General features: G+C 33.5%; 1 protein-coding gene and 1 pseudogene across 7 annotated transcripts in view; both read left to right on the forward strand.

Moving 5' to 3' along the window:
• Positions 1 to 14808, forward strand: part of LOC110092452 — a 61697-nt gene that overhangs the window by 19892 nt on the left and 26997 nt on the right. For 4 of the 7 annotated variants that reach the window (XR_003702757.1, XM_028700054.1, XM_028700055.1 and 1 more), the window contains exons 3-4: positions 5069 to 5174; positions 9271 to 9298. The exons of 1 other annotated variant lie outside the window; for it this stretch is intronic. Coding sequence is in view for 5 of the 6 variants with exons in the window: in XM_028700054.1 (XP_028555887.1) it covers positions 5069 to 5174; positions 9271 to 9298 (134 nt within the window). In the remaining variant the exon portion in view is untranslated. Of the gene's footprint in view, positions 1 to 5068; positions 5175 to 9270; positions 9299 to 10947; positions 11997 to 14808 lie in introns of those variants that run through there. 2 more of the 7 variants (XM_028700053.1, XM_028700052.1) reach the window with 2 other exon arrangements.
• LOC114580964 lies at positions 11989 to 13652 on the forward strand (annotated as a pseudogene).

The raw sequence follows: 14808 nt of genomic DNA on the forward strand, positions 1-14808 counted from the left end.
GGAGAAGTGTCTCATTTGGTCGTATATTTAACGACGGGAGCTGGAGTGGGATCGAGAGCGGGATTTCGGCAGGGAATACGGAGAAACGACGTGAATCGGCGCTGCCAGCGTGATTTCAGCAGGATTCCGGGGATTTCAGTCGGGATTTCGGGCAGATGTCGTGGATCCGCCGGGTATGATTTTGATTTTTTTTTTGTTCTACCGGTTAATACATAAAGGTCAACATGCTGAAAAATAATAAATTTAGTTACTGTAGATAGAACAAAATACTGGAAAAGTAAGGAAAGCTAATTACTAAAACACTTGTAAAGTAACAGTGCCAGAAAATGAGTAGAGTAGTGGACCACTATAGTAGAAAAAAAGACTACGATTAAGACTAAACTACAATGGGATCTTGATCGGGTTTACCTCCATTTTCCTCAAAATTGAGTCTAAACTATTTTAAAAAATATTCATCCTTAATCGAGAGTTCTCTCTTATGTGTTAAGATGGGTAATTAACTATGAGTGCTTGCGCTCATGGGAAGTAAGGACGTCAGATCTAATTAAACCCTTATACTACCCTCAGGAAAAATCTGATTAATTGCAATCTGACTTAAGAAAAATGGAATCCCATAGTTATAAATTGAGATACATGCCTTCGTGCATTTTTCTTTAGCGAACAATAATAAAGTTTTAAACTTGGTCTAATTTTATGAATCCATTAACTAAAAAATTATATGAATAACTAAAGGATGTTCATGGTTTATATTTGATTCTTTTGGAGGGCACATTAGCATTGAATTTTAAAGGTCCTTAATCAATTTTAAATAACAAGAAGTCTCTTATGCATTATATTTAATTCCACTTGGAGGATACATATGCATTGGATTAGAGGACCTCTAAATCATTAATCGGGTTTTCATGTGCTATGTTTGCCTCCATTTTTGAAGACATAAGTGCATTAGATTTTTAAGTCCTTTGATAAATAATTCATTCAATGTATTTAACAGATACAACAATAACATCAAGCCTTTGTCCCACTACGTGGGGTTGGCTACATGAATCCTTTTTCGCCATTGTGTTTGGTAAAAAGTCAAATTCTCTTTTAAATCTAATAAAGAAAGATCATTTCTATTATTTTCTAACCAAGTCTTTTTAGGTCTACCTCTACCTTTCTTAACATAAGTCAAATCTAATACCTCTACTATCCTAATCGGGTCATCGGAAAGCCTCCGTTTAATGTGACCAAACCATCTCGACTCTCTCTAATCTTATCTTCCACTGGAGCTACTCCAACCTTTTCATAAATATGCTCATTTTGTATCCTATCTCTAAGGGTCAAACCACTCATCCACCTAAGCATCCTCATCTCTGCAACATTTAACTTAGTATTATGCTTCTCTTTTAATGGCCAACATTTGGCACCATAAAACATTGCAGGTCTCACCACCATCTTATAGAATTTTCCCTTAAGTTTGAGGGGGACTTTTCTATCACACAATAAGCCCGATGCATTCCTCCACTTTAACCATCCAACTTGAATTCTACTGATAATATCCCCATCAATTTCACCATCACTCTGAACAATAGATCCAAGATATCTAAAACGTGTACTCTTAATAATGACTTGATCCCTCAAAGTCACAATCCCATCACTAGGTCTATTGCTACTAAAATTACACTCCATATATTCTGTTTTAGATCTACTCAAGCGAAAACCTTTAGATTCTAAACTTGACCTCCATAGTTCGAGTTTACCTTCAACTCCCTCTCTAGTCTTATCCACAAGAAGAATATAATCGGCAAAAAGCATACACCAAGGTATATCCTTTTGCAAATGTATTTAACAGATAATCAAATATAATTAATCAAGGTAATTATTAGGTAACCTGGGCTTACGAGATTATTAATTTTGCCCCAAGGATGGTGAAATAAATCTCATAGCACTTTTTTAACAAAGGTGATTATTGTTCAATTTAAATAATATTCATTCAAATCTGTAATAAAAAAAATACTTCAAAGCTTTCATATGTCATGCTTGATTTCTTTTAGAGAGCATATTTGTATTGGATTCATAAGGCTTGTATCTTAGAATACTTAATAAATCATTAATAAATTTTAAAAATATTAAGAACATTTTCTCATATAAAAATTTAAATTTAAATTAACACCTCACTTGGTGTACAACTAACAAATAACTTCAAATTTAAATAACTTAAACAATGTACCAATTAGAACACATCCATAACACAATTTTTCACATACTAGAATTTATTTGCTTGGGTCACTGACTCTAATGTTAGGCTAGACCGTAGTGTGTTTTGGTGTGATGCGGATATCTTTGTCTGGACGGTATCTTTGTTTATTTATTTACACACTCTGGATGTCATATTATACATTCATTACATATGCACTTTTTATGTTATTTTATTTAATGCAAAAACTAAGAGCAAAATAGAATGTACCTTAGATGTTTGTAATAGAAGATTCAAATTAGAATGTACCTAGATGCAAATGTATGTGCAAGAGTCAAATGTAAATTTAAAGTGTCTTGATTGTATATATAGATTGAGTTGTAAAGCGTGATTATGTTGTAAAGGGTTTGAAAAATAATTGCTTATACACATACACATAGGGCTACAAAAGATAATTTCTTCTCTTGAGGGTGTTCTCTTTTGGAATTTTATAGAAGACTCGGAGCTAAAAGATGATAAACAAATATATTTAAATATATGTTTCATAGGAGTAGAAATCAAAGCATGTCATGTTGGAGCTTAGCCACCTTACTTTTTAGCGGACCCAAGATTGTATTTATGTTCCAAATAAATGAATAAAAGATCTTATGATGGTAGTTAAATTTATTTGCAAATTTTGTATATCCCTAATTTAAATCTCTGAACCAAAATTCTTGATTCTTTATGATAGAGCTTTATCTTATATATATAGGGAGATTGATTGTGTTTAAGATATTAGCTGGCTGCTCACTTCATGCAAGCATAAGCCTAAATTATACACCCCTCAGTATGTCTCTTTTTACTTCTGATAAATTCTGAATATGTCATTTCTCCTAAGATAGCAAATTAATCTTTGATATTTTAACCTCAAATTTTTAATCTAGTCTTCATACATTTAAAAGATCTGATCCTCATTGAATATGAAGAGAAGAGGTTATTCCTTTTTTATTAGATTCGAGAAACCCCTATTATGCACTAAACTAAGAAGTGAATAATATAATATTCCTTATTCGAGAGTATTTTTGGGTCGAGATATAAGATGTAATTAACTACGGGGTCTTGCACCCATGGGGAACCGACACTCACATCAAATAAATCCCATTCGAGTTAAATGTTGATGTATGGAATGGTAGGAAATCTCATGACTATCGAGTTATGTATATTATTATCCATCAAAATGTGTAGGTGAAAGCCACTATTCTCCACGGATAATTATATACATAATTCCATTTGTTGTTCAATCGGCCTGCTTGCATAGAGTGTAAAGGCTTACAACCGTTTTGAGCTTGTCTTATAAGTTAGTTGGTGCATTGTGATGTTTAAGCGCATATTCAATTTTCTCTGTTACATTTTCTTGAATTCTTTTTAAAAAGAGCCACTTCATGATGCCTTGATGATTTGACATCTAGGCTAATTAAGGTGTTGGAATCCTCTGGTATAGTTGTTCTTAGTTAGATAGTTACAATCACAAAATTATTTTTGGTATGTTTGGGCATTATGTTTATGCCACATGCCTTCTCTTCTTATTCACCGAAAATATTTTATTTCACATCTTATGACTAATGACTTCATTATTTTAGAAGAAACAAACAGCTTTTTTTAACATTGACCAATCGAATTGAGATGACATAGGAAAGAGCACGTAGTGCTTAATTTAGGGTAGGGCATTTTGCATTATTTAGAAAGAAGATTTGTTATTGTAACACTTTATCTATCCATGATATAAAAATATCTTCCCTCTTTTTCTCTATTAAAAACTTGCATCATTTTTTATCTAAATATATATATTTTTTCATTATTTTCCCTACTATTTATAATAACTCTATATTTCTTTATTAAAAACAATTGCATGGCTTGTCTCATTTTAATAGCTCTTAATGATATCATATAGCAAGCTCATTGCATTAACTATTCTTTCACCTTTTACTCATTTGCATTCAAGAATCAATCTCTATGTAATTCATATAGATGAACCTTATGCCAGCTAAGTTATAACAGACATCTACAAACCTCTCATTAAAGAAAAACTAATCTATCAGAATATAATAACATTTATTTGAATGCAAAACTATTTGATATAAATTACAAATCATTTAAATAGAAGTACAAGATTATAGGCCTTCTCCGAGCACAGAGACTTCCATTCCCTTTCTTTCGTTCTGATACCAATTCCTCTCATTTATTCCATTGTAGCCTATGGTAGAACAACATAATTCCTTCTATTGTGATAGATCCAAGATTCTATAATATATCCAAGAAAAACACAAATATGCATACCTATATCGGTTTAGCCTGTAAAACTGCTCTGCAGTGTTCTGATGTGAAGTGAATTTTGCCTATTTGATGAAAAATCAGCTAGCTCTCATTTTTTTTGTTGATTATTGTAGGAGGTTTTTAACTGAATGTAAGAAAGGTTTCATCGTGTATGGTAGTGTAGGAAGTAAACCTTCAATTCTGTAGGAAGTAAACCTTCAATTCTGGTTTATTTTATCACCAGAAAGCATTTTTTGGCCTTTGCTGTTTTTATTTTATTTTAATTCATCACAACAAATGTTCTGCTTGAGGAAAGAATCCAGAATGTCCAGTTATCGAATTCCATATTCATCATTTTTACTGCAGTGATTAGTGTTCTCTAATCCAGAATGCGACTGAATGGTTGGCTTTCTATGATTGAAAATAACTTAAATGTTGTAGGTAATCATCTATAAAAATCTTGTTTATTCATCTTTAATTTTGTATCACATCCTTCGACGCATAAATACTAGTTTGTAGAATTCTGGATTATTTCTTTATGTTGATTTAAGTTTCAGGTTTACACTAAATTAAGTTCTGCAATGGATTGACCTTTTTTAGGACCTGGCTTCGTTAGGAATGCATTTGTAAGGTCGCTGAAAGCACTGAAGCAAGCTTTTATGCAATCCTTCTTTAATAGGCAGGACAAAATTTATGGAATATGCAGGTATTCTTGTCCTAATGTTGTAAGACCAACCGGAGAGTTGCTTGGAGTTGAATATTTTCTTAGCAAAACTTGAAAGTCTTTCTCATTATCAATGAAAAATCTATTGAAGAAAAATCCTTTCCAAAAGTTCTCAAATTTCAGTGATCCAACCTATTTTTGGATGACTTCAGTGATTAGAAGTATTCTAGATTTTTATTACTCTTTATGAATGGCCAAGTACCCAATGATTAGAAGCATTCTAAATTTTTATTACTAACACATTTTTCTATAGGAGATCATGTTTATGCAAGGCTATGTAAGAAGAGTAAGATTCTTCTCCTCGTTCAACTCAATTAATTTGTGCTGAACCTCAATAATTCTCCTAATTTCATTAGATATTAATTTTATTGCTGTGTGATAGAAATTTTTTAAGAGAATCCTTGCTTATGCAGTGTTAACTTAACTATCATACATGTTATATAAAAAATTTAAAATAATTGTTAGCTTAGCTATGGTAGTGTCTACTTGGATTAAAATGTTTCACTTGCACTGAGTGATGACTCTTATAATAATCCACCTTATTGTGATAATAATTGTAACATGATGTGATAAGGAATGATAAGATATAAAAAAAAACATATGATTAGATAAATGTCTTGATTTGCATTAATATAAGATGTAAAAGTTCAACATAATCTTCGACTATTGATAAATGCTCAAATTAGTTCAAGAATTTTGTAATGCTTCAATTTGATCCTTCAATTATTAAATTAATGGAAAATCTGGAAAGTTTCATTTCTTTGTGGGCATTTAGGTAAAATTACTTGTTATCTGCTCTCTGGCCTTTCCACTATAAGCCCTAGAGATCAAATTGTGCATGGGAGAAGTTGCGAACAAGGCGAAAGATGCACTAGAACATGCTTCAAATTGCTTGCAGCTACGAGACAAACAACTCATCGCGAGCAAGACACTCTGTGAGCGAGATGACACGCTTCAACATCCAGACTCCTATTGCTGTGAGTGACTGCGTGCGATCACGATGAGCTTCAACGTCTTGAGATGGATACTTCGTGAGCAATATAATCGATGTAATCTTATATCCAATTGTTATACCAAAAATATCATTTATATTTAACTTTGGAGTTAACTTTAACTTCTATTTTAAACTTTGAGACTAAATTAGCTCAACTTTAGTAGTTGAGGGACTAAATTGGGTCAATGTGAAACTCTGAGATTAAATTAGACATTTATCAGTAATTTACGGATTATTTTGAGCTTTTACTCTTAATATAAGTATGGTATTACATGCACGCATGACATAATTCCATATGATTAAATATAACATAAATATGGATAAGCCATTATTGTCCATGAACATGATATGCAATGTCACTGATACAAATAAATATACATAATATACATGATATTGATATGTACTACATATATAATATATTCATGATATATTTGTACTAACATGATTTGGCATGTGTAGGCATAGATATTGATAAACTTCAACATAATAGGACACTTGTGATGTTGACGTGCCCTGATAATTGATAGACCTATGATACAAATTTCATTAATTTATTTATGCATATAATAGTTTTCCTATAACACTTTTCATAATACCGCATAATATTATTGAGTCAATGATCACTAATCCATCACATTATTATACTTTGTTATTCCACTGTTCATATTGATATATTTTAGTTTACATGAATTGATGATAGATATGTTGTACTGATATGATTTGAATGATTACATACATATTATTTTTACTTTTTTTGCATTGGATTCGGTGTAGGTTTAATAATCTACTTGGCTTTTGCTGGTTTATTTCATTTCGAGGATAAAGATCCGGTAGCGTGATATTGATCAAGATTTTTGGTATATATATATATATATCTGTCATATAACATATTTATTTTTAATAAATATTCATCTATTTTTCATTTTCTCATTTATTCCTTCTCCCTTTTTCATTTAGTACAGGAGCACAATCTCAAAGTTGTACCAATGAAGGTACATAGGGGGTGAACTCCTGTAATTTGGGCATTTTCTTTTTAATTTACTTTTTATTTCATATTAGCATTTATTTGTTATATAAATCTATAAATATGTTTTTCACTTGTATATTTATTATACTATGAGCTTCAGTTATTCAATCATTCTCAAGTTTAATGTATATTAACTATTTTGCTAAAATAATTATTTGAACATGATATAACCTTCAACAATACAGATAAATAGAGACAATAACTTTATCATGACTAAAATAATCATCCGCTTATGCTTTTCAATTATTTTTTTTCATATCTTAAACATTCAGTCAACGTAATATTATGACATGCAATAATTGAAATAAACGATTGCAGTTAATATAAAACATTTGTAATTACCCACTTGGTCAATTTCGTGCTTCAATTTCCTTCCATTCTCAAGCCTGGTATAGATTTCCAATATCCTTTTAGTATGAAAATCTTCCACTGTTAATAATACAACATAATATTTTAATTAATATTAAAATCTAATTTGGATGTCTCAAATATCATCAAAAAGAAAAATTAAATTTTCTTCAACCATTTCCAAAGAGAACCTTTACCTAATTGAACCTCATTAACATAATATTAAATAGCTTTAAATCATCCCTAAAATTTTTATTAAATCAAAATAATTACCTCACTAATTTCTTCTTTCACCATCTGATTGAGATAAAACTTTCACCTTACTAAATTTCTTCATATTGAAAATTAATTTGTATTTATTCATATTTTTTCAATTAGAGAAATGAGAAAAATGAAGTGTATAACATCAAACTAAATCACTTGCTCTTCTTTAAGAAGAAATTTCAAATTCAAAATTTTTCCTCTTTCTCCTTCAACATATTTTCCTTTACTTTTATAGAAGACACTCCTTGCCGCTCAGATAAAATATCAAGGAATGATTTGCACTTTACAAACCTTTAGAAACTTTCTTTTTTCTTCTTCCTCTGGTTCACTGTCACTTCTCTGGATTTTTTTTCTTCTTTAGCGATAATGAACGTAGAGGAGGGAGTTATTTTTCGTGGGGAGTCATTTATTTTCAATCCCGTACGTGATTCCTCGCTAGAAAACGAAATCTGAACCTTCCAACTCTGTTTGTGCCTGCGTGCAATCCGCCTGCCCCGCGGTTCTGCTCCTGCTCCGCTCTCGCATTAAAATAAGTGGGACTATTCAATTGAACTGTCCAGACTAGACCAGTTCTTACATGAATACCATAGTTTCTTAAATACATAGATTATTTATCTTCATATGAATCGGAATATCTATTAATTTCATTAATTTCCTCATAACGAAACCTATATTCAAGTTGTATTATAATTCTAGTTTCAAGGATTAGCTTCTTTGCCCACATTCATTTATAATATGCGAATCCTTGCTTATTTAACACTGCACATGGGCTCCGGTGCAGTAGCCCTTGCACATTTTTTGTTGTATTAAAGCCATGCAGTGCAACTCTTACATGAAACACAATAGTATTAACACAATATATTAAATGATTCATGTTATGATTGTTCAACTCTTACACTGGATGCCGGTTACCTAATGCAATTCTCTACTTTTGTCATTCAATGCATGAGACCTCCTAACAACAACATTTTGATTAAATCTAAAAAGCATTCATAAAAAAAGTCAATCAATTATTAATATTATTCTTAACTCTTTAAATATTTATTTGGGCTTTTACAACAATGATGAAGACGAAAATCACATTCATAAATAGTCTCCTTTTATTTTAAAAAGGAAATTGAGGAATAAGAGAGTGACCGCACATTACCCCGTTTTTGCCTCCTAAAATTTTTATTTTATGACACAAATTGTATACGAAAAGAGTAATCCTTACCATCATTTACAATTTTCTGGTGCCTTACATTGTTTGAGAAACCATTATTTCTACAAGTTTTATAAATACCAGTCATTCCTCGTATGTTTGTAGCTTTATTTTTGTCTATTTTGCCCGAAATCATTGATAGGTTTCTACCAAAGCTTTGCTCTCACATGTCATATTCCTGTCAAATCTATTATTGTATACTTCTAGCAGTCCCGTTGATTCTCCTTTATTTCTGTTGCTTCAGGTTCGTGGGAGTAAACTTCATAAGTCAGGTACATGACTGCTATGTCTTAACGGCTAATGTATGCTAGAATCATATTGACAATAAGTACTTCTAATTATTATAACTAACTTGGTTTTGTCGCCAGAGTTGCTTTGATTGTTGTATTTTTACTAAAAAGCTTCCCACCAATCTAAATTTAACTATTCCTTCTTAGGAATTTTTTCTTTCCATTGAGATAGCTACTATTCTTTCAAAATAGGTGTTTATTTTGTGTGAAGTTTTATATCCTTTATGGCATTAACGCAGCACACTTCAGTTTGAAAGCATAATTTGTAGTTTTTCTACTATTCTTGGTTAGGCGAATAAAGTTAACACTGCTGTAAATTAACCCATCTACATGCCATCTATGGTTTCAAAATCAATTCCCTACTCCCTGTTTAGTGTATTGTCGCTTATGTTTGAGTTGTCATTGCACGTTGATCTGTTCCTTTTTAGTAATTTAACTGGATTCTTTTTTCTCTGAGATAATTTCATTGTTGTACTATAGCTGCTTTTAAATCTTTAATTCTCTAACATGCGCTGTGAATATATATTCAACCATGGTACCACATTCTCACATCTATGATTTTTTTTCATTGTTTTATTTGAACATGTTACAACATCGGATTACTGCAGCAATTTCACGCAAATAATGTTTCAATTGTTTCTATTAGTCCGGGTCCATGCTAATGAGGTCCACTTGCAACTTCTAATATTTTACAAATGGGCTTAAAGATTGGTCTGAAGTTGCAAGTCAGCTCTTACTGTAAAGGATCTCTGTCAAAATAGTGTTGCATGCTTATGTTTACACTCTTATCCACGACTTTTTAACCAAATATGTTATATTTTGACATCTTGCTTGTCAATATATTTGGATACTCATTTCCAATTAAAGTCTTTAGGCGGGGATTTATTCTTGGAAGCGTTGTTTAGTAATTATGCTTTTATTTGTATTATCTTAGGAGGGAAAGGGTTTGGGTTATGTATGTTTTTGCTGAATTTAGGAGTTCTGTAGGTTTGCTTGGGTTCTAGCCACTGGTTAGAGATTGGGAGAGCCGGATCTTCCTTTCAAATTGATGATCCATTGTATCTTGCTTGTTTTCTTTCACTTTTTATCAATTATTAAGTTTCTGTATTGATTTGCCATTGAATTTCTCCAAATTTCTGCTCGTTCATGCTGAAATTCCCAATTTGAGCCACTATTTTGGTGTTTCTACACTTGTTCCCTAACAAATTTATTATACATCCAAATTCTGACATTGTAGTAGGGGCGTGAATTTGTTGGCATGCGATTTTGAGCATGGTAGAATATCTTGGTCCATGAAAACATGCCTTTTGTTTTGTGCTCTTTAGTGATTTCAAGAATTTTTGGATGTGATTTTTTTGATCTTTTGTGGTTATAACTAAAGATGCTTTGGCATGCATACATCCAAATTAGTACTTAATGAGAGTTAATATTTTTTTTCTCAAAATTGTATGTTAGTTGGATGCCAATTTCTAGAATGCGGGGCAAACATTGCTGAAAATTTTTTGTCAGATGTTTTCTCCTTATATTGCCATTAGACATGAATCTTCTTTGGCAGCTTTTGTTTGTGTTATTTTATCTATCTAATTTGTGATTGGTTTTGTATGTATTGGAACCGACATTCATGTCACAAGGAAAGAAGGATCCAACAAGAAAGGAAATCATGATCCTATGAATGCATGCCAAGGAAATGAAGATCTTGTTGATTCATACCAGTGAATAAAATTTCGTACCTATTTGGGTTTAGCAAGCTCATTAGGAAGCTCTAAATTTAAAACATTTTGATGTTTTTATGGTTGCTGGTATTTTTTTTTTTAAGTATAGACTAGCTTCATCATTTTCTTTCTGGGTCAGTCTATATATGCCTTGAATCAAATGCTTCAAGGAAATTCTTTCATACTCGTGTTCTCCAGATTGTATTAGAGCTTTACTGCATGTATTCTAGTGCATTTTCCGTAGTCTTCGTTGTTGAAGGTGTCCTTTCTAGGCAAAAAAATTCAGTATTGTTTGTATATTCTCTTCATTGTTGCTGCATCCTGTATGAAAATGCAACTCTTCTAGCAACTGCAACATTTCTTGCAGGATTCATCGGCTTTCTTCCTTCTTTGGTTTTAGTAGTAATACTTCCTGCTGTTGTTCCTTTTTTGTCGTGAATCATCTTGCTGTTGATTCTTTCTTGTTTTGGTCAATTAACCTTCATTTTTGTAATTTCTATTGCAAATTGCTGCAACCATGACTTTCTCCTATGGCAATGTTTTTCGAGAAGCAGCAACGACCACTTCTTTATAGGAATCTATAGCCTTACAAATCTAAATTGTGTCATCATGACCCTTCTGTTCTTAGATATGTTTCCACCAAATATGTAAACGAGGAGGTATCAAGCTCACCTAACAGTCACTTAGAGGCTTGATGGATACCCTGAGAAAAAAATATTTTAGTATGCGTTTATCACATCAGGTAAGCCTTTATCCCACTTTGTGGGGTTGGCTACATGAATCCTATCTCTCCATTGCGTCCCGTTAAAAATCTAGATCTAATGAAGAAATGTCATTTCTAATATTTTCTAATATATACATTATATATATAATATTAAAAAAAATTATAGTTATATTTCTTGTAGATGTTATGATACTGACATGTAAAATAAATATTAGTTTAGTTAATAAATGGGCTTTGATAGGTATGCATATTTAATGAATTTAATTCTAAAAATTAAATTAAAAATGTTATATTAATTTAATTCTCATTTATATTATGCATCTACTAGTATCTGGAAGGGTTAGAATGTTTTAGTATTTGTGCAAATCTCCAACACGACAAAACCTCGCATGACACTTAGGGGCTATTTGGTATGCAGAATTAGGAGGGTAAAGTAATGTAATTACGCGCATATCTTAAATTAGGTTGTTTGATTGATTTTGAGCGGAACATATGGAAATCTTTCGAAGCATCAACGGTGTATTACATGAGTCAGTTCGCGTGACATCGAAACCCGCTCAAATTGAGTGGATTAGAAATTCTCTCACAAAATAATGCGAACCAGCCTCACGCGCGATGGTTTCGCAAAATGTGCCGGAGGTACGTCGGAGGCCGCGGGGGAGGAGCAGGGGATGTCTGCCGATGTTTGATCGCTGGGTTGCACAGTGATTAAGATGTTCACTGGCCGGGCGCTCAAGACTTACTTCAAGTATCCATAGGTTATATACAAGCTTCAGTACGAGAAAACTCACCCTGCTGGCCTTCTTCATTACTCTCATGGAAAATCCGTGTCTCAGGTGCGATAGGGCTATGATTTTGTGCTCTTATTAGTAATCTTGAAGGTTCTGATTTTGAATATGGCTTTTATAGTTGATCATCGCATATCTCAACGAGAAGTCAGCTTCCCAGGGGTTAAGCATGCCTTCGACACCGAGCTCCAGCAGTGTGGTGAAATCGGCAGCGGCGCGGCTTTTTGTTGGTGTTAATGGGAGCAAGACATTCTCTTATGGTGGCGCAAACGGTGGGAGCAAGGTAGCATCTGGCACTAGCAAGTTCGGAGGGGCTTTAGGAGCAGGATCGAGCAGTTCTTCTATAGCTTTCAATTATGATGGCAAAGTGGCTTACTTAATCTCTAATGCTGGTGACACATTATTCATCAGTGATCTCAATTCTTCAGACAAGGTTTATATATATATATATATATATTTCTCAATTTAATTTATGCACTTTGTTTGCTAGATTCTCTGTGATACCATCTTCTACTTGATGAGTTTTTAGGATCCGATCAAGGCCATTCATTTCAGCAGCTCCAACCCTCTATGCCATTCATTTGATTCTGAAGCGAAGGATGGGCATGACATGCTTGTTGGGTTTCAGTCTGGAGACAGTGAGTTCAGATACCATGTTTTCAATATATGGTTGCCCATTTTTTATTTTTTTATTTTACATTTTTATATTAATTTAAAATAACTGAAATTTTGTTAAAATGTTTACAATGTTTGTATGCAATTCAAGTCTACTCAGTGTCGTTAAGGCAACAACTACAGGATCTTGGTAAGAAGCTCGTGGGAGCTCAACATTACAATAAAGATGGCACAATCAATAGCAGGCATGCATTTCCTTCATTAAATCACTAGATGAAGTAATATATAGCTGAGGGTAGACTGAAAAATTTTGACTGAGAAAGCTCTTTTCTTGCAGTAATCAAGTTGACTTGTTTGGATTGTCAACTTGATTGGAAGTTAAATTATTCACTATAATAGGATTGCTTGACAGGGAAGAGCTAAAATCTACCAAATAAAACTAAATGGAAATTCGGGTTCTAGAATTGCTATTATTGCTGTGCAAGGGACTAGCTAGAGATTGTGAAAATTGATGTTTAACTAATTATAGTTTTATAGTTTCTTGATTGATATAGATTTAGGTGCAACACAATCGCTTCTGTTGTTGAGTGACAATTGTACCTGAAATTTAATGTTGGGCTAATACTGCATGGAGTTGTGAAAGGCCTTCATCATGCTTCACTAAATCATGGTAGTTTGGATGAAAGTTTAAGCGAATTTTTCACATTTTGCATTGTTTTAATGACCCTTGCGCTATATTTTATTTAAAACATTACTAGCTGTGATACCGTGTGTAGTGTGTTCACATGAATGGGAGGTGGAAAGTAAATATTTGCATTCATTTGTTTTGTATTATTGCTCAACATCTTTTGTTAATATGGCATTCATATTGAGCGCCACATTATTTTTCTAATTGTCCTGTGGATAAATTTTACTGTCTGCAGTCGATGCACTTGTCTTGCTTTGGGTACCAGATGGCGATGGCATTTTTGTTGTTGCTCATGCTGATGGAAACCTTTATGTCTATGTTGACCTGTATACTAAATCCAAAGGGAACAAAAAAAGAGACTAAAAAATCATACCTTGTCCGTTGGATCCTCGAATCCACCCGCGATACCTTGCCGAAATCGCACTGATTCGGCGCCGTTCGCGTCAAAACAGCCGCAGATCCCGTATCCAGCCTCAATCGTTGCTATCTGAGGCCTTTAAAAGCCGCTCGGATGAAGCCTTCGGGGGTTACTTCTTCTCACGCTCACTCTCTCCCTATCTCTCTTCTCTTCTTCCCGCACGCATGAGCTCCGCACTCTCTGCTCATTCTCCCGCAATCCAGCTCTCTCGCTCTCTTTTCTCTGTGAGATCGGAAGGAACGACATTTCGATCGGAAGCAAGAAAGGGGGCTCGCATTGCTTCTCCGGCTCCTTGTGGTCGCTCGGCTTCGCTCCTTCGATTCGTCCCCTCCCTGTCGGACGGAAGTTACGACATTTTGTGCGGAAGCAACAACAGGAGTTCGTCGACTGTAAAGTCAACTTCCTCCCTTTCGATCGCCTCTTCGGCCCTTTCGTTGCCGCTCGGCCACGCTCGTCCGACGACTTCCTTTCCAGTCGGATCGGAGGTTGGGACATTTTGATCGGAAGCCGCGAGGGAGCTCGCTCTCTGTGAGGGTAACTTTCTCCC

Source organism: Dendrobium catenatum, unplaced genomic scaffold (assembly GCF_001605985.2).
Source record: "Dendrobium catenatum unplaced genomic scaffold, ASM160598v2 fragScaff_scaffold_1446, whole genome shotgun sequence".
Taxonomy (NCBI): domain Eukaryota; kingdom Viridiplantae; phylum Streptophyta; class Magnoliopsida; order Asparagales; family Orchidaceae; genus Dendrobium; species Dendrobium catenatum.